The sequence below is a fragment of the Triticum aestivum genome, chromosome 4A (genome assembly GCF_018294505.1).
Source record: "Triticum aestivum cultivar Chinese Spring chromosome 4A, IWGSC CS RefSeq v2.1, whole genome shotgun sequence".
NCBI lineage: Eukaryota > Viridiplantae > Streptophyta > Magnoliopsida > Poales > Poaceae > Triticum > Triticum aestivum.
This window is the reverse complement of record NC_057803.1, coordinates 752,661,657-752,680,745: the sequence shown is the minus strand read 5'-3', so window position 1 is coordinate 752,680,745 and position 19,089 is coordinate 752,661,657. Positions and strand designations below refer to the sequence as shown.

The following is a 19,089-nucleotide window of genomic DNA, read 5'->3' as shown; positions in this document are numbered from 1 at the left end:
TCACTATATATATATTACAAGTCAGAAGTTTTTATTCAAATGCCTGCCGCAGATTTCACTTTATCAAACAAACACGCTTTAAATATGCATGTCATCTATGTTTCGATACCCATTACTAAATTTTCCGAACTATAGTTGACCTCTCATGTTCTTTTTTTTAGGGGTGGTCTCTCATGTTCTTGCATTGACTTTTTAAACAGTTTGTAGAATAGAACAGGATTTGATGCTTAAACAGTTTTACTCATGAAAAATTAGGGACGTAAGCAACTGGTGTGTGAACTCAAATTTCTGTGTGAGCTCATACCAAACGAGAAAAACATCCCAAGTTTATGAGGTCACTTGGCTGAAGTCCATCAAGACAGGCTAGCGCTCGAGAGAATTCTTGAAAGTTCTTTTATGTCTACCACCTTTGCATAGTTTGATTCTCATGTCTTGCCTGTTGTGTTCTTCTGGTAGAAGATTTTTTTTCTCCGGTGCAACGCACGGGCATGTTTGCTAGTAATAAAGTAAAGTAAAGTGCACCTAAGTGAAAAACAATAACTACTATGTTTATATTGTATTTTTTGCTGACATCATCAAAAACTTGAGCGTCCAACAGGGTCTTCAATATCCATCCAAGAGAAAAGTTAGCCGGCATCCCAAGATTGTGCTTGAACTTCCTGCATACAATGAGCATCACAATCACATGGGCAGGTACCGCTACATCCTATACTCTATTTTCTCCAATTGTTGCATATATCTGTTGCCTATACATCATATTATTTTGTTTAGTACAACTTTTCAGATTTCTGAACTTCATATATGTTGGCTATTAAGTTTGCCATATACATGGTTTTGTTTGATTAATATGCACCACTAGACTTTAGTATGACATGTGGGACCATTTACATGGTTTTGTTCTTTCCATAATGCATATCTGATATTTGTGCATGTGAGCTTTGATATTCACTTTAGGGAAAAGTTTTGTAATGCTCTTGTTCGTCGCATTGTAGGTCCACAAGCAAGAAGTGATCAAGAGTCCATCTGTGGATGCTTTTGTCTTGCTGCATGAAAGCTGGCCGCATATGGTGTGACCCTGATCTAAGCGATGGTGCTCTCCATGATATTGTGCCCTCTAGCATCTCTTTATGGATTTGGGCTGGACATCACTACCGCCATTGCTTTGTGGCGTCTAATAGAGCACGATTTTGGCACCTCAGGTGGAGAAAGAGCAAACATGAATCCGGCCATTTCTGTGTTGTACTTCCTAGTTGTGTTCCAAGGTGCTATCTTCTGTTATAGAAGACTCTTGGGTTGTGCTGGGAAAAATATTGCGAAGCAAGTGGCCCAAGAATACAAGTTTCAGCACGGGGTAAACTCACCGGTTTGGGGCTACTTAGAGGAGACAAGGATTGGATGCGAGACGAATCCATCGTTCGCTAGAGGAAGGATCCTCATCACATATGCAATGGACCTGATGGAGTCCCATTCACCGAATGGCATCCTTGAGGGAACAAATATCCTAGACACCCTCATCACATATGATTTGTCCCCGATGGAGTCTTAGTCACCCTGCAGTAGATAGGAGGCGCAAAAAGGCACGCGGATGCCGATGGTGAAAGAACGGCTGATTGGTTCCTCATCCTCTGGGAAGATACTCCAGAAACTGCTCAAGGCGCTTGATTCCAGAAGCCCATGTGATGGCAGGATGAGGAAGCCCGCTGCGAGGATTGTGTGTGCGCTTGCTGGCGACATCCGTTTGAAACAGTTCCCTGGAGGAATCGGATGCATATCTTCCCTGCTCGATGCCTCTTTGCCTGAGGTATATGAATACAAGGAGTTCATGCTGCAATGCTTGCTTATTATTCAGAAGCTCTTCATCAACGAGGACAACTGCAGAGTCATGAGCCGCATAAATGGTATAATTTTCATGATCATGAGGCCTCTGAGCAGCAACCTACTGAACCATCTTAATCATAATGAATGTTCCGACGTTGTAGATGCATCACAAGGCTTGTTGCCTTGCACTATACTCTATTAATTACCTTGTGGTATTTAGTTTATATGTACGTGTGTCATATGTTCTTATGAATGACCTTGTGATCTCTAGTTTATATGTACGTGTGTCGTATGTACTTATGAATGACCTTGTGATCTCTAGTTTATATGTACGTGTGTCATATGTTTATATGTATCTTGTGATCTTTTCTATATGTTATATATTTTGATTGTTATTGTGTTCTAAAATTAACATATGGGACCGCAAGAAGAATTGTGGGAGGGGGTCTCTGGGCGGACATCGAGAAGCCCTATCTATGGATGTGGTACAAGCGTCGGGCAGAGCACCTCCGGGAGGCCATGTTAGCTTGGGTCAGAAGTATTCCAACGGCTGAGTGTTCTCTCCTAGTGATGGAGAAGATAGTAGAGAGGAGATTCAATGACCTCGCGGTGTGCATCCTAACGGAGGCGACCCCGGATGAGAGGTTGATGATCTGGTCGGGTCTGAGTCCAACCATCATACCCATGCCGGGTGAGGTAGTTAAATGGGCTCTTCAAGAGGCAAAATCTCCGATTCCAGAGGAAGCGGCCCGATGGTCCCCGTTGGTTCCATCCACTAGTCATTCATGTAGTATGTGCGGGTTCTAGTAACACTCTACATGTGGAACATGGCCCAACACTCATGAACAACTCGTCAAACTATTAATTATGTGATGAGCGACATATGCTTGTTATTGTAATGCACTTGTTATATTTGCTTTACTACTACTTTTAATTATCTGACATCATTGCAATGTGGTGCGTGTGTATGTGGATCAATGTTAAAACTAGAATATTTGTATCTCGTGCAATCTGATGATCCAATCCAGGTGCATTATACTGCAATATCATCAATTTGGTATGAATTAGTACAAGGGGCGGGCATAGAATTCCGTAGCGGGTGGAACAAAGCGCCCGCCATTGCTAGATCAAATTACTGTGGCGGGCGACGATAGGCGCCTGCCACTTCTTATGCGCTACCACTAGCAGGCGAGCGCCCGCCACTAATGGCATGTTAGTAGTGGCGGGAGGTCAGTAGCTGGCGCTGCTGAGAACCTTGCCACTGCTAGGCTTTTTACGCCCACCACTGCTAGGCATTCCTGCAGTAGTGATGGCCCATGTGGGGTGTGGTAAAAATTTGAGTTGTTCCACATAAGCCTAACCGGAGGCCGCTCGGAAACTGCATCATCTCCGAGGTAGTATCTAGCGGCGCGGTGACGGCGGGGACCTGCGATGCCGCGGCGCTGGTTGGTGTCGGCACAATCCCTAGGCGGTGGACGGCCTTCGGCTTCGGCCCGGCAACATACATACACACAGATGCGGCAGCGGGGGAAGGGGGGGGGTGCTGTCACGGCGGCACGGCTCGGGCGGAAACTTCCCGTGACTGTTTTCACTCTTTTGGGTCTTGAGGTAGGTTGGACACAAAAATGGTTTTGGGTAGCAAAATATATATGGGTGCCTATCCAAAAGTTTGTGGTCACCATACAGTAATGGGCCTGCTGTTGGAGCCTTTTTTGGCCAAAAAACCCCATAATTTCAGTTTTAGGTCTTGGGCTAAAATTTGGGTCTGCTATTAGAGATGCTCTAAGCTGGGTCTTTATACCTCACTTAACGCAGTGCCGAGCGCGACCACAGGATCTAGATCGGACGGTGTGTACCGGGGAGGACACCACACCCGGTGGGCACCAGAGCCTGTCCTCTAGTCAGTATAGCAACGCAGCAGATTTCCCCCTCTCATTTCCTCTCTCTTCCTACTCTTTGTGACAAACAGCGCAGCTAACTGAGGAGCACACATCATCCCCAGTCACAAGTAGGAGTAGCAAAGCATAGACACCAACATCAACATGGCAGAATGCGCTCATGGAACTTCCCTCCAGCAGCCTAGAGGTGTCTAAAACACCGAGGATACACAGCGTTGAGCACGTCAGCACGGTCCTCCTCGCCGGCAAGTGTGGAGCAAAGGGTGAAGGAGCAGACGGAACTCCGACAAGTCAAGGGAGCTACCTGTGCTCATTGCTCTGGACCATGGCGCCGCCTCATCGACAAGGTTCGTCTTGTGCTCTGCCCCGCAGTTTCGGGCTTATTTTATACGGCTGTGTCTGTGACTCTGTGGTAGGTGGTGTGTGTGACTGCTTGGTTGGAGATGAAGGTATATTTCTGTTCTATATAAAGCACTCCATCACGGCCAACAAGCCATGATCTCTTCTACAGGCAGAGCCTGGGAGAAAGTAATGTTTATGCATGGGGTGTCTGTCAATGGCCTTGACTGTGAGGGTCTTTTCCTTAATTTTTTGTGTCTTACTTACTCCCTCTCTTTCAGTTTACAGGGCGTTTGCGTACCCCTAGGTCGTCAATTTGACCAACCTAATACAAGTCATAGTATATTACAAAAAATATACCAATATAAACTTCAGATGTTCTATTTTCAAAAGGTATGTTATAGAGTTTATATTAGGGTGATAAAATTTACCCGCTATATGCTTTATTACAGATGACATGATAACATCATATAACCGGCAGTTGGCTATACTATTAACCATGCTCTAAGGACGCAACCGATTTTGAAGTTGGAGCCCGTTAGCTTCCCAAGAGAGGATTGTTAGGAATAGAACTAGGACATGACTGGAGTTAATTAATTAACATATTTTCCGTTAACGATTTGACAATAGCGAACGACAAAAATGATATCATTATTATTGTGGATGAAGATCTTATTGATTCATTAATCTATTTTTATATCTAAAATATTTATGTTTGTGACTAAAAGATGAGATGCTTTCTTGCAAAAAAGAAAGGAAGAGGAAGATGACATGTCACAGCCACATGGTACAATATCATTTATGTACATCTAACTTGATGTATAGCTAGTACTAGCGTGGTAGGTGGTGTGTCGGCCTACAATTAATGTGTTGAGGGTCCAAGGAAAAATGTGTGCAAACGAACTTAACTGGGGAACTATCAGAGCCGAACGTTGGAACTCTACCTGGGGACGAACTCAAATTCTGGTTACTCATGAGCAGAATATAAGTGATTCTGTAAGCAAGTCCATCCTACATGTACCATTTAGTTTGCCCATGAACACCATTGTGTCCTCTTCTTCTCCGTCTCCCCTGTCTTGGACACCCTCGTTAGATGGATAGTTAAGTGCATCATACATGTTGTCCTGGCAAACAAGCAGGCCGACAACAGATTGATTATGCCACCATGTCACATTTAATAACATTAATTAAGAATCCACCCCACCCCCTACTGACCAATTTGAGTGCATCGCATAACTACACTTGGTTGGCCAACTGCTTATGGAATGATTTTTTATTTTTTTGGAAATGGAGGCGTACCCCCGGCCTGGGCATCATAATGATGCATGCAGCCATCTTATTAAGCAATTCATGAAGTAGCACAAAATCATAAAAGTATTACAGCTTGCAAGTGGAGCGAAGCAAATGAAAAAGAAAAGTACATTGCCGACAATCACAACCGGAACGGCAATATGAAGGATAAGCTTCCTAAACTCCTATCCTATTATGCGACCACCATCTGAACCGGTTGAATTTAGCCCGTGCTACCATCTCCCGCTGGTTGCACCCAGTAACGAAAGGCTCTCTGGATTCCAAAGGAGTGAGTAAGGACTACATACGGATCCATGCGGTAGCTCTGAAGATGGCCCGCAAGAAAGTGAAAGTGTGTTGTCTGTTAAAAGTAAAATCATTCCTACAGTTCCATATAGCCCATAGAAGTGCACATATTCCAATCCGAATACGAGCCGCAGTAGTATGTTCAACCCCAGTTAAACACGTTCCAAATAATGACTCAATGTCAACTGGAGGATTAATGTTGAAGGTTATATGAATTGTTCTCCAAAGCAATTTGGGGCATTGAAGGAATAAATGTTGTAATGTTTCATCATGATCACAAAAACAACAACGTGAACTACCTACCCTCGCCTCTTGATTAAGTTGTCCTTGGTGAGTATTACTTGCTTGTGGACAAACCACATGAAAATTTTAATACGTCAGGGAACCTTAATCTTTCAAATATGCAACGATCTAGAGATTGGGCCATATATGAATGATTTTGTTTGTCACAGGAAAAATATGTTGAGCTAATTTGTATACGAGTTGGGAGGACAAAAATATGCTACTGGTTGCCGCTGAGCTTAACAGGCTGGCCGACAGTTAAGAAGACGACCTGTCTTTTGGTCAATGCTCAATAGAATAAATAAGCATGTGGTTTGCTTCCAAATCATGCTAGCTAAGTTATTAGTAGCTTGTTAAGGTTGCTGATACAATGGATTTCGTTTTCAGTCGATCTCAACTCCTGATGTCTTCTTTGCTTTTTGCCTTTTCCTCAGAAGTTCTTGCCATTTTCTCAACGGAGAGAAAGGCTGGCCTCAATTCTGTCGACGACTCCAAATGGGCGGAAGTAAAGCATATCAATTGCTATGCAACATTTATGGGGTACTTGTGGATGGCAATGAGAGGGGTGAGCGTCCTAGTGGTTACGTGGACCACCGTCGTCCTTCTTGGTGGTTTCGTGTCTATGTTAAATACCAAGGACTTTTGGTTTCTCACGGTGATTACCCTCGTACAAACTGCCGGGTAAGTCTCTGCTTACTTTTGTAGCTTAATTTCCTTACAAACTTCAGTTGGAGGCCATCTCTTTAATTTGTCATGTAAGTGTGTCCAACCTATGAGAGAATTTTGGTTTTGTGTTCCAAAGCAACAAGCCTATATACTACCTCTAATCAAAGCCTATAAAAACATCCAAAGTGCGTAGGAGCACCTGCGGGCTCACCTCCCTGGTATCTCATCGTTCAATATGCATCGGGATATGTACCACTATATGTAGATTGAGTGTACTCTTTAATTTTAGTTCAATGCATAGATATATTCTCTGAACCGTCTGTCTCGGGCCCCAGCACGTCTGTTCCAGTGCCCAACAACCAGCAACCAAAGCTGTCTTTACTCCTGTAACGGCCACATCTTTAATGCTAGTCATAGTGGGAGTAACTTAGATAGTAACATGACACATTCCAAGACAAATTTGCTTACGTGGCATGAAGTTGATGAGGGGAGAGATGCTTGTGGTAACATAATATTGTTACTGTAACATAACACATTCCGAGGTAAAATGAAGGCTTGTACTCCCTCCGTCTAGGTGTGTAAGTCATCTTACGAAAAACAAATAATCCCAAAACACTTAGGCGCGGTGCATTAAATTCTACATCGTTTCTTGTTTCTTGACATATCAACCAATAAGAGATGTGGGGTGTGCATGTTTTTAATGATTTGAGACTACCAAACACGACATGCAGTGGTTAGTTCATTGCATGCAATGCTATTAATTAGCAAATGAACATTAAGTTCTCTCATTTTCCCCTCCTCCTTGGTCACGGTGCACAACCTAAGATGACTTACTCATCTAGACGGAGGGAGTATTTTACCATCCATATGTTACTACCCATTATGAAGGTGTAGTAACATGGACTAGTAATAAATGCATGTTACTAGTCTAAGTTACTCCCCACTATGACCAGCCTAATCAATGCATTCATCGTTTCTTCCTCCTCTCTTCTTTCAACTCCCTCGTTTCCAACTTCAAGCCAGCTGCCCCGCACCTCGCTGGTCAAGCTCTCGAGGTCGAGCTTGTCGAGGAGGGCTTGCTGGTCGCTGGTATAGCGAGTCTGAGTCATGCACGAACATGCATCAAGTCTTCCCACGGAAGCAGTCCTCGATGACATAAGCTGCCTTTCTCGAAGCTTGGAGTTGTTGATAACGTAGTAGCCTACTAGTAGGTTTGGGACGAACTGGGTCCGGTTCTTCGGCGGCAGCGAGTACACGGGCTTTCTTGGAACTTGGAGTAGTTAGAGCATCTTCCGTCGTTGGCCCCTCGGGAGAGGATAAAAATCGCCCCCCCGGGGTGCACCGGCGCTAACCCGCGTGCTGGGGGCGTGATGCCTCCCCAGTCACGGCGTCCATGTTTTTTTGAAAAATTTAAACACGGCACAAACACGGCGCAAATTCATTGCAAACTTCGGCGAGTTCATTCAAACTTAAACATATTTTACAAAAAAAAAGGAAAAACTACTAGGGGCCGCCACTCGCCGTCTCCATCGCCGCTCCTCGCCGTCTGCCTCGCCGCTCCCCGCCGCCTGCCGCCCGCCCTCGCAGTTCTACATGCCGAGGAGGCTGTAGAACCGCGTGTAGTCGCCGCCGCCGTCCCTGCTGCGGGTTGGACGGTCCGGGGGCGTCCTCGTCGTCGTCGCTGTCGAGGATCACAACGCCGTCCTCGTCCTCGCGCCCGCGCTTGCGGGCTTCGATCTCCTCCAGGGCCCGGCGCTGCCGGACCATCTCATCGCGGAGATAGTCGTCCCGCGCCCACTGCAAGGCGTCCTCGTTGGAGAAGCCACGCCGGGCTATCTCCTCGTACTACGCAGGGAGGCCGGGCTCCGGCTTGGGCTCAACGAGGACAAAGCGGTCATATAGGGGGGTGGAGTCGCCGATGCGGACGCCGGAGCTGCGGGTGCGCGCGCTGACAGGCCTGTCCTGGGGCTCCGGTTTGACGGGGCGGAGGCAGGGAGAGCCCGACGAGCGCACGGATGAGGAGGAGGACGCGCCGGGCCGCTCCATACGCCTCGGCGTCCAGGAGCTCCCACGGCGGCGTGAGAAGGACGGGGGAACGGGGTACTCGAGGCACGGCGTGTTGCCGCCCTCGATGTACTCTAGGACGGCGTCCAACGTGCGGCCGGGCACGCCCCACCACCGGCGCCGGCCCTCGGAGTTGAGCCTGCCGGAGGGTACGACGCCGTTCGTCGCCTCGAGCTGCTCGGCGTGTCGGCGGCGGAAGTAGGGCTCCCAGAGCAGGCTGTCGGGGGTGTACCGCGGGCCTTCCCTCGCCGCCCCGGTGGGTGGTGGTGGCACCGGCACGCCGCCGGCGCTGATCCTCCACGCCCCGGGCACCCGCATGTCCGGCGGGGCCGGGTACTCGGCTTCGAAGAGGAGGCGAGCCTCGTCCTCGCGCAGATGGCGGCGCCCGAAGCCATTCGCCGCCGCGCGCGCCGTCGCCTGGGAAGCGCTCGGCCATCCTTCTGAGCTGGAGATGGCGAGAGGAGGAAGGGGGAGAAGTGGGCGCGTCGGCGGTGGAGTGTCTGTGCGTGTCTCCGGCGCGCTGTTCTCGTCTTATATAGACGGAGGCGCCGCGCGGTAGGCTTGGCCGGCGCGTTACGCGTGGTGGGAGGGGTGGCGGGTGAGGGGACACGCGTCGCCCAGCCTTCACTCCGCCGCCCGTGAGGCATCAATGGAGGCTGACCGGCGCGGCAGCGCGCGCAGCTTTGGCATTGATTCGCCGCGGGAAACGAGACAATGAGGACGACGAAGCGGCGAGAAGAGAGTCGAGTCGCTGACGCGGCTGGCCCACGGCGCTTTCGCGCCAAAAAATATTCGCCAGGTGCTCCCGAGCGCTCCCCAGCACGCCGGGTTCGGGTTGGGTCCGCCGGCACCAATTTCGGCCCGAGCCGGGGAAAAATGGGCACCCTAAGGGCGCGACTGGGCCGATTTTTTGGCGCCGGCGGCCGAAAAGTTGCCTGGGGGGCCCTTATTGGGGACGCGGCTGGAGATGCTCTTAAGGCTAGTAGACGAGGGACGAACTGCGTCTGGCTCATTGCGGTGGTGAGTACACGGGCTTGTTCTCGTGGACGATGCGGTGATCCTCTTCAAGGCCGTCATCGAGACGGTCACCACCAGCGGACTTTGACGGCGAACTTGCATGGCTCATAGCAATAAATTACGGTTCCTGTTCTGAGCTGCTTTATTAAATTACGAAGGACATGCATGCACTGCTAGTCTGCTATGCTATACGCGTTGATCCGGTATTCACACGTAAGAATTCATTTCTGCAAGAGTGGCGCGCATCCTGAGCACGCAGACGATCGGCAGTGATTTGGGAGTGCGGCGTCGCCGAGTGCTCCTAATCTACTTACATAGAAACATGTTATATTTTGATACGGTGGAAGTAGGAAATTAGGGTCGGTTGAAATCCTACATGAAGACTTGAAATTGTACAAATGCGAGAGAGAAAAAAAGACTAACATATGAATTTGCATATCTCTTGCAAGCATGACGGTCCACTAGTTAAACTGAACCACGGATATTGCATCCCAAAATGCGTTATATTGTCCATTAGGAAGGGGGAATTAATTGATTGGAGCACTTCTGAAATACTACCTCCGTTCTGGTTTATTGGTCCCCTTAATATTTTGTGCCAAATTTTGATCATGAATTTAATTAACAAGATGTTAATGCATGTCACAAAAAATAGTATCATTGGAAACTATGTTCAAATACGAATTCAACAATATAATTTTTGATGTCATGCATTAATATTTTATCAGCTAAATCTACGTTGAAATTTTGGCACAAAATACAAAAGTGACCAATAAACCATGACAGAGGTAGTACATTGAGAAAGTTTCATGTTTCTGACATAGATCAATCAATTTGTGCTACATGAAGTTGCACAACATGTGCAGTTTGGTGCCGAAAGTTGAAGCATACGAAAAAACAGTGCCGAAACTTGATTCAGCGAGCATGTACAGTTCAATTCCTATCTGCAGCCATATACGGCGCGAGGCAGCGTGGCGCCAAGCCAACTGTCAGTGACTGGGCGGGGCTGGAGCCTCTTTTTTGCAGAAAGCCCCCTAAATTAGTACCAAATATCATGAAAAGCCCCTAAAACGTCACTATACATCTCCATGACCATTGTGTCCCACCTGTCAGTGAATAGTACAAAACATAAGGGCTAATTCATATGAAAAATGGTGCCCTCATCCTTAACTATTCATAGGAATAGAGGGCGTTCATTGTTACCTCCATTTTTGTATATTTTAGAAAGAAAAAAAAACCATCCAATTTGAATGCTATATGCTCCCAAATCCTTATCTATCATCGAGATTGTTTTGTCATTATATCCGGTCCTCACTGTCAGAGGCATCAACTTCGTCTTCGATATTGTGCATGCATATTTGTTCTTATGATAAATGGTGTTTTTATTAACTCGTAATGTAGCATAAAGGGGATACAAAGCATAATGAGCATACAACCAGTTTCTGCATAATTACGATGCATACAGAGAAAAGTGTGCTTTTATTATCTCAAAATGTAACATCAAGCGGATACAAAGCATTATGAGTAACCTCCGGCCTTTGCATAATTAGGATGCACATAGCCAAACACATAAAGTCTGACAAAAAGAAAGAAAAAAACCGACAAATCGGCAACAATAGAGTCATATAGACCGACACTATGCCTATGTCGAAAGGGGTGGTGGACCGATCCGGAGATTATGTTGCCACCCATGTTGGGTAAAAATCTCCGTAGCCACCTGCTCCAACCGCGTACACACCGTCTTGAACAACGGTTGTTACTCCGCTCGTTGTAGCGTAGACCACGTATGAAGCGAGTGCGTACAACAGAAAATAACCTGCAAAGGAGAAGCATTTTTGTGATTGAAAACCAAATCATTTCTACATAGCCGAAGCGACCATAGTATGGCATACGCTCCCACCATTATTTGCGTTTTGAACCTATTTGGAATACCGTCCAACCAATGACCAAAAATATTGCCGAAACTTATGGGCGGATACAAATTTGACAGTATTTGGATATCTGGACACGTAGAACGTGCAAACTTGCATTGGAAAAAGAGGTGTTTGGTTGTCTCTTCATTAGTACAAAAACAACACTTCTTACTTCCTGACCAGTTACGCAACAAAGTACTCCCTCAGTCCCAAAATTCTTGTCTTAAATTTGTCTAGATACGGATGTATTTAATAGTAAAACATGACTTGATACATCCATATTTAGACAAATCTAGGACAAGAATTTTGGGATGGAGGGAGTATTACGCTGGCAACAACAAAGTCTTACAAGACCGAAACGATGCCTAACACGAAGAGGCCAGGCAACAACAAAGTCTTACAAGACCGAAGCTATGCCTAAGACGAAGTGGGTGGAGGGCCTATACGTAGATTATGCCACCACCCATGTGGGGTAAAAACATCCCTGGCCACCTGCTCGAAACATGTCCAAATCATCATAAACAACGGTCGGTGTACCAGTCGTTGTAGAGTAGACTACAAATGGAGCAAGTGCATACATTGGTAGATAACCTGCAATGGAGAAGAATTTTTACCACTAAAAACTATATCATTTCTACATAGTCGTAGCTACCATATCAAGGATGACGCTCCCACCATATTAGTACTTTAAACTCATCCAAGTTGCGTCCAATTTGTGCAGACATAGATATTCCGATTCCCACAATATTATGCCTTATCTAGAGTCTTCTATAGACATAGTTAAGAGAAAGCACCAAAGTATATTACCCTAAACACCGGATGATATTTGATTGCAAACACAACTTACGAATGATGTTTCGCTAGAATGGTTATATCATCTACCATGCTGATATCTTCCAAAACTTGAACATCCAACAGGGTCTTTGATATGCATCTGAGTGAAAATTTAATTGCTATTCCAAGATTATGCTTGGGCTTCTTGCATACCGTGACAATCACAGTCACACGGGAAGGTAACACCAGATCCTCCACTTTATTTTAGTTTTACCCATTGTTTCACACAAATATTGTTTTTGATAGTGCACACATTTTGGCCTTTTTCTAATTATAATTTGCCGGCAGAATATATTAAAGCTCTACTTTGACGGGTGGCGACTCGTCAGGAATTTATGGCCAGTGCTGACTTGGTTATCACTGATGGGCTGGCGGCCCATCAGGGGACAGAGCACTTGTATATACACAATGGGCAATTTAGATTTCTTATATACACATTGGGCATACACTTATAACCAGCTACTACTAACCATATGATACTATGCATTGGGGAGATAGTATCATCAGACTAGTTTGACCGGTCTAATGATGGTTAGAAGTTCTTCATTGCAAAATTAATAATCTTAATTTGCAAAATAACACTCATAAATTAGTAGTTCCACCTATGCAAAACTTCCTCATGTGCCACACATGTTAGCCAAACCCATCTCATGGCCAGGTCTGCTTGCCACCGTGGCGTTATCCTGCCTACCGTTCCGAGTTGGGTGGGTGATGTAACCATCCACCAAGTTAACAGACCCAAACGCTTACTAGTTTGCAACATGATGCATCTAGCTAGCTAGATGCACCCACCCACTTGACAAGTACTCCCTCTGTTGCTATCTGTAACACTATATTGTGGAATTTTGCTAGAAAACTAACGCGCACTACAAAAGGGAATGGATGGAGTAGATGTAAAGGTGCTTTTTGTTGTTTTGGTGAAGAGTCTAAATATTTTCAAGCATGTGAAAGTTTTAAATGTTACTAGCAAATATGCCCGTGCGTTGCAACGGGAGAAAAAAAATTCACGCCTCATACACACACTTGACGACATCAGCAAATCCTTGAAATTTTTCATGATGCCACGCAACAAGCAACATGATAACTTTTCTAAAAAAAAATAAGCAACATGATAAGTGGTGTTGTGCAAAAACATAAAGGTGTGATGATTTTTGAAGTGTACTGAAGGTGTTTAGAATTCATTATACAACACAAATATCTACCTAGTTGCCAATATATGTTTACGCATTTATTGTTGTTTCTATTAGAATGAAATAGTAGTAGCAAAGAACATTCTAGTATTTAATGATAACATGTGCATAAGTGTTTTCATATACTCCCTTCGTCCACAATAACTTGTCCCAAGTTTGACCCTCAAATGGATGTATCTAGCACCAAATTAGTGCTAGGTATATCTCTTTGAAGGACAAATTTTTTCGTACAGAGTGAATATACCTAGCGCATATATATGGGACGCGACGCGAATGTGTGTGTGTGTGTGTGTGTGTGTGTGCGCGCGCAATCATAATTCAGTTCAAGACTTAATTTGGTTGCAAACATATAGGAAAGCTCCACAAAAATAACCAATCTGTAAGAACATATGTAATAGGCATTTCTAAAATATCTCATCATACAAAGAAGGTGTTATTTAAGCTTGCACCCTGAACATAATTTCAAAAATTAATGATAATAGCATATTTGAAATCTACACATTTTTCTGATGAATTTTCATATATGGCATGTCAGATTTGAAGTTAGGGTTTCGAAGATATGAAAATTTCAAAAAGTAATTGATTTTTTAAAGAAAAAGGGTGGGTGTGGGAATCGAACCCACGACCTCTAGCGTGGTAGGTCACGGAACCAACCAGTGAGCTGCTTGCATGGTCGTTGTATATGCGGGGATCTTTCCTTATTGAGCTATGGGCGAGCGCGGAAAAAAAAGAAACCAAACATTCTTCTCACTTACCGTTGGCATTGGTGGGTAATTATTTACAACTTTAGGGGCAGTTTTAATGAAGGACGACCAGAAACTCTATTTGCTTTATCATTATATATATATATATATATATATATAATATATAATATATAATATATATAGGTAGAGATAGAGATAGAGAGGTAGAGATAGAGATAGAGAGGTAGAGAGGTAGAGATTATGGGATGTATTATATGTAGGTGGACAAGTAAGGAGACACGAGAGGGCCTGTATGCCATGCCTACCAGCGGCAGTTGGCAGATGGCCTCTTATGGTACGAAATGTGCTTGGTGCTGTCCTAGAGATCGCTCAAGGAATTGCGTTCGCCAATATATTGTGCCTGCTAGCAGCTATCTATGGGTTTGGATTGTACATCACTTCTGCCGGTTGCGTGTGGCGTCTAAAAGAGCGTGATTATGGCAGCTCCGATGGAGACGGAGCAAACAAGAATCCGGCCCTTTTTGTGCTATACATCCTAGGCGTGTTCCAAGGTACCATCTTGTTTTATAGAATAATTCTGGGTCGTGCAGGGACAAGGATAGCGAACCAAGTGGCCGAAGAATACAGATTTGAGGATTACTCGCCTGTTTTGGGCTACCTTGACGAGTTAAGGATTGGATGCGACAAGGACAGTTCATTTGCTAGAGGAAGGAACCTCATCACATATGCACTACAGCTGATGGAGTCCCATTCACCGGATGACCTCCTTTCGGGGACAAGGATCCTGGACACACTCATCACATATGATGACTCTCCTCAGTCACCCGAGGACCTTCCCAGCACAAGTGTTACCGTATGGACCGGGTATGTCAATGTCAACATACACACCCCGAGACAGGAGGAGCAAAAAGGCACGCGCATGCCGATGGTGAAAGAACGGCTGATTGGTTCGTCGTCCTCTGGGAAGATATTCCAGAAACTGCTCAAGGCGCTCGATTCCAGGAGCCCATGCAACGCAGAGATGCGGAAAAAAGCTGCAAGGATTGTGTGCATATCCGTTTGAAACAGTTCCCTGGAGGGATCAGATGCATATCTTCCCTGCTGGATGCCTCTCTGCATGAGGTGGATGAATACAAGCAGCTCATGCTGCAAGGCTTGTTTATTATTGAGAAGCTCGCCACCGACGAGGACAACTGCAGAGTCATGAGCCACATAAATGGTCTAGTTTGCATGATCATGAGGCCTCTAAGCCGCGACCTACTGCACCGTGTTAATCATGGTGAATGGTCCGATGTTGTAGATGCATCACTGCGATTGACGTGCACCTGGCTCAATACTGCTACAGGAAAGAGTGGCGAAAAGCTGTGCAGCCAAATCATAGTGAACAAGGAAGCAATCAGCGCCATGCTGACCATTCTCGTCTGTGATAATTGTCATAAAGAACGGCTTATACTAGCCATGAAGGTTCTTCTCATCACAAAAATACAAGGCCAAGAAAATATCGTCGTGCAGCTACTAGGCATCTTTCTTGGTTACAGGAAGGATGATTACATCACAGGATTGGCTGGTGAAAAGCTTCTCATGCTCTCCAAAGAGAGCAAAATCAACGCAAAGACCATCTTAGAAGGAAAGATCATCCTAGAACAAAATGGCGATTCTGCTCAGAGGATTATCGGAGCATTATATTTTGAGGAAAGGAATAAATTCAGAATATGTGCAGCAGGGATCCTGGAGGGTCTATGTAGTCACTACATCGTAAGCCAAGAATTACCGCTCCACGCGGTGGAAAATGAGCTATTTGAGAATCTGAAGAGACGCATAACCGATTACATGCCAGGCGTAATCATTCTCGACTAACAATAAATTTTCTACTTTCTTCACGTATTCATATATTTTACCATGTCATGAATTAATTGTTACTCTAGGTAATCTAACTAAATACAATTTCTTTGACATTGCAGTTGCTCTTGAAAATGCTTCCTGCACAGCGGCAGAGAGCAAGAAATGTCTCACTGGATGCTGATGTAGAAAGGCAAAACACTAGTGTTGTTTCATCATTAGATAATGCCCAAAATGGTGTGCAACCCGAGGATAAGGAACTGCAAGCAGCCTTGCTGTCTCTATGCTTCACGGCATACCACAAAATGATCGATAAAGAAGATGATTTACCTCCTCTGCTTGACGCAGTTCGCTTGAAAGATCCTCAGTTTAACTTACCGGAGAGGCTCATTGAATTGGTAGAAAGGAACAGCGACTCCACGGTGGTGGACTGCCTCAGAATCGTGAAATATACTGCTAAGATGGCCAAATCCATGATAAGACACAAGCATTTCTACTCTGACCAAGACCTTGGTAGATTGATGAACTCACTGGACAAAGCTTGCAGAGACATGAGCCATGTTGACGCCTTTGAGCATTTATCTGGAGGCGATGATGCTGATACTCTCAGTACCCTCGTGCAAGAAGCACGTAAACTGTTTCATCCAATGGAACAAAGACAGAAACCTGAGGTTTCAATCAAGGGAAAAGAATATGAAATTACTGAGCAGGGGCAGTCCTCATCAGGTTCAAGCGATAGTGATATTCTCGGTTACCTGCGTGTACTGTTTCGTCAACCGGAAGAAGAACAGCAACCTGAGGTTTCAAGTAAGGAAAAAATAGTCTGAAATCATGGAGCCCAGCCATCAAGGACATCTATTTTTTGAGCATGGGCAGTCCTCATCAAGTTAAGACTTGTTACTCCTCGGCCTATTATGCATTATGCATGATCTGTTATTTCTCAAACCTTCGCTGGGAGTTTGTGTGTGTAATGCGACCGGCAATGGCATTCTGTTTTTGTAATTGCGATAGAGTGAATAACGAACAGAAGATCCGTCCTCGATGATGTCAGTTGTATCTATAAGTTGTGTTTGTTACTATGAAACTTAAATTCAGTTACTTGTGTTTGGTACTGCTACCTTTTGCAATGAAGAAAGGTTGTGTGTGATGTTTTTTTGGAAAAGGGGTGATTCCCCGGCCTCAGCATCAGAACGATGCATACGGCCATCTTATTAACCAAATTAAGTAGTGCCAACATGGTTCCAAAGGTCTCCAAGAGTAATAATAAAAAACACATAAAGCTCACACAGAGCCAAAAAGGGCTAGAAACACCAACTAGCCAAAGAAAGACGCCACAACCGGCCGGCTAAAACTAGATAGGGATACTAAATGCCTATCCTATTACATGACCGCCATCCAAACCGGTTGAAGATATCCCGATCTACCATCTCCCATCGGAAAGACCCAGTAACCAAATGCTCCCTGGCCTCCGTCTGGGTGAGTAGCGACCACGAACGGATCAATGGTGTAGCTCGGAATAAGACCTGCAAAAATTGTATACATGATATTCTGTTAAAAACCAAATCATTTCTGCAAGTCCAGATAGTCCACAACAAAGCACAAACTCCAACCCGAATATGTCTCGCTAAATCAGGCTCAATCCCATTAAGCCATGTCCCAAATAACGCATTAACAGAATACGGTGGATTGATATTAAAAGCAATGTGGACCGTCTGCCAAAGCAACTTGGCCAACGGGCAATCAAAAAAAAGGTGTTTGATAGTCTCATCCCGATCGCAGAAACTACACCTAGTAGGTCCTGTCCAATTACGCTTTATCAAGTTGTCCTTAGTTAAAATAACTTGTTTATGGACAAACCACATAAACACTTTTATTTTGAAAGGCACTTTGACATCCCAAACATGCTTGGACGTAGGAATGGAGGTCGAATTAATAACATCAATATACATTGATTTAACCGTGAATACTCCAGACTTAGTCAATTTCCAGCGTAATTCATCGGGTTGTTGTGAAAGCTGGACATCCATCAGTCTCATAACTAGACGGAGCCAATCTTCCCAACGATTGCCCGCTAGTGTTCGTCGGAACTGAATATTAAGGGGGGTAGATTGAAAGACCGTTGCGACGAACACCTCACGTCGTTGAACAATGCGGTACAAAGACGGGTATTGGATGGCCAAGGGTGTCTCGCCAAGCCAAGTATCCTCCCAAAAATGTGTACTCGTGCCGTTTTCAATAACAAACTTCTTCCTATTAAACAAGGTTGTATGTGATGTGGAGACTATCTAGTTATCTAGCACAATTGATTCTGCTCTGAGTTTGCTCTTGAGTTTTTGGAAAGGAGGCCAGATTGCCTGACTTTATGCGCATCAAACGGAAAAGGGACTGGCTGAATATGTAGCCACAGCACGGAAAAGGGACTGGCTGAATACATAGTCTAATATGCTCCGCTCTTGAGAGGTATCGGGGCGACAAAGTTAGTTTTCTCTGTACAACAAAGAAGATGTAGGCGGCAATACCAAAATGTGCTGAGATTCAGTGATTACCATAGCAGTACTTCTTCCTCAATAATCAATCAGGATGTGTCTAGTTCTCAGTCAAGTGACATAACATGCAAGAGAGAAAAAAAACTGGAAAAAAAAAGATTCTGCGCGGATCTTAATGTAGGATCTCACGGATATAGCATCATCTGAGGCTTAGCAAGACTGAATCAATTAAGGATTCCCACGCTAGCTCATTTTGTAGACTAGATTAGTTGAGTAGAATTGAATTCCTACTATACAAGTACTCCCTCCGTTCTAAATTACTCATCGTCGTTTTAGTTCAAATTTAGTACTGACTGTATCTACTAATGGCCTCGAGTACGTGTCCGACACAACCGCCTCCAATACGGTCGGCAAAAAGAAAAAACACCAACATCCATTTTGTGTCT

General features: G+C 44.9%; 1 protein-coding gene across 3 annotated transcripts; it reads left to right on the top strand.

Annotated features, from left to right (window-relative positions):
- Positions 1-3,753: 3,753 nt before the first annotated feature.
- LOC123088657 (uncharacterized) lies at positions 3,754-17,213 on the top strand. Of its 3 annotated transcripts, none has more exons than XM_044510886.1 (5): positions 3,754-4,063; positions 6,368-6,614; positions 12,509-12,603; positions 14,909-16,157; positions 16,280-17,213. In XM_044510886.1, exons 4-5 carry the CDS (start codon positions 15,174-15,176, stop codon positions 16,982-16,984), a joined length of 1,689 nt encoding a protein of 562 aa, XP_044366821.1. In that variant the 5' UTR covers positions 3,754-4,063; positions 6,368-6,614; positions 12,509-12,603; positions 14,909-15,173; the 3' UTR covers positions 16,985-17,213. The 3 variants fall into 3 exon arrangements, with proteins under 3 accessions (XP_044366821.1, XP_044366822.1, XP_044366824.1); XM_044510887.1 differs by having other exon boundaries at positions 12,713-16,157; XM_044510889.1 differs by lacking the exon at positions 14,909-16,157.
- Positions 17,214-19,089: the final 1,876 nt, after the last annotated feature.

Excerpts from the sequence above, each read along its gene's own strand:
- LOC123088657 (XM_044510886.1), top strand. The coding sequence starts at position 15,174 with ATGGACCGGGTATGTCAATGTCAACATACACACCCCGAGACAGGAGGA. Across the intron at positions 16,158-16,279 it reads TAACCGATTACATGCCAGGC|TTGCTCTTGAAAATGCTTCC; the intron begins GTAATCATTCTC and ends TTGACATTGCAG.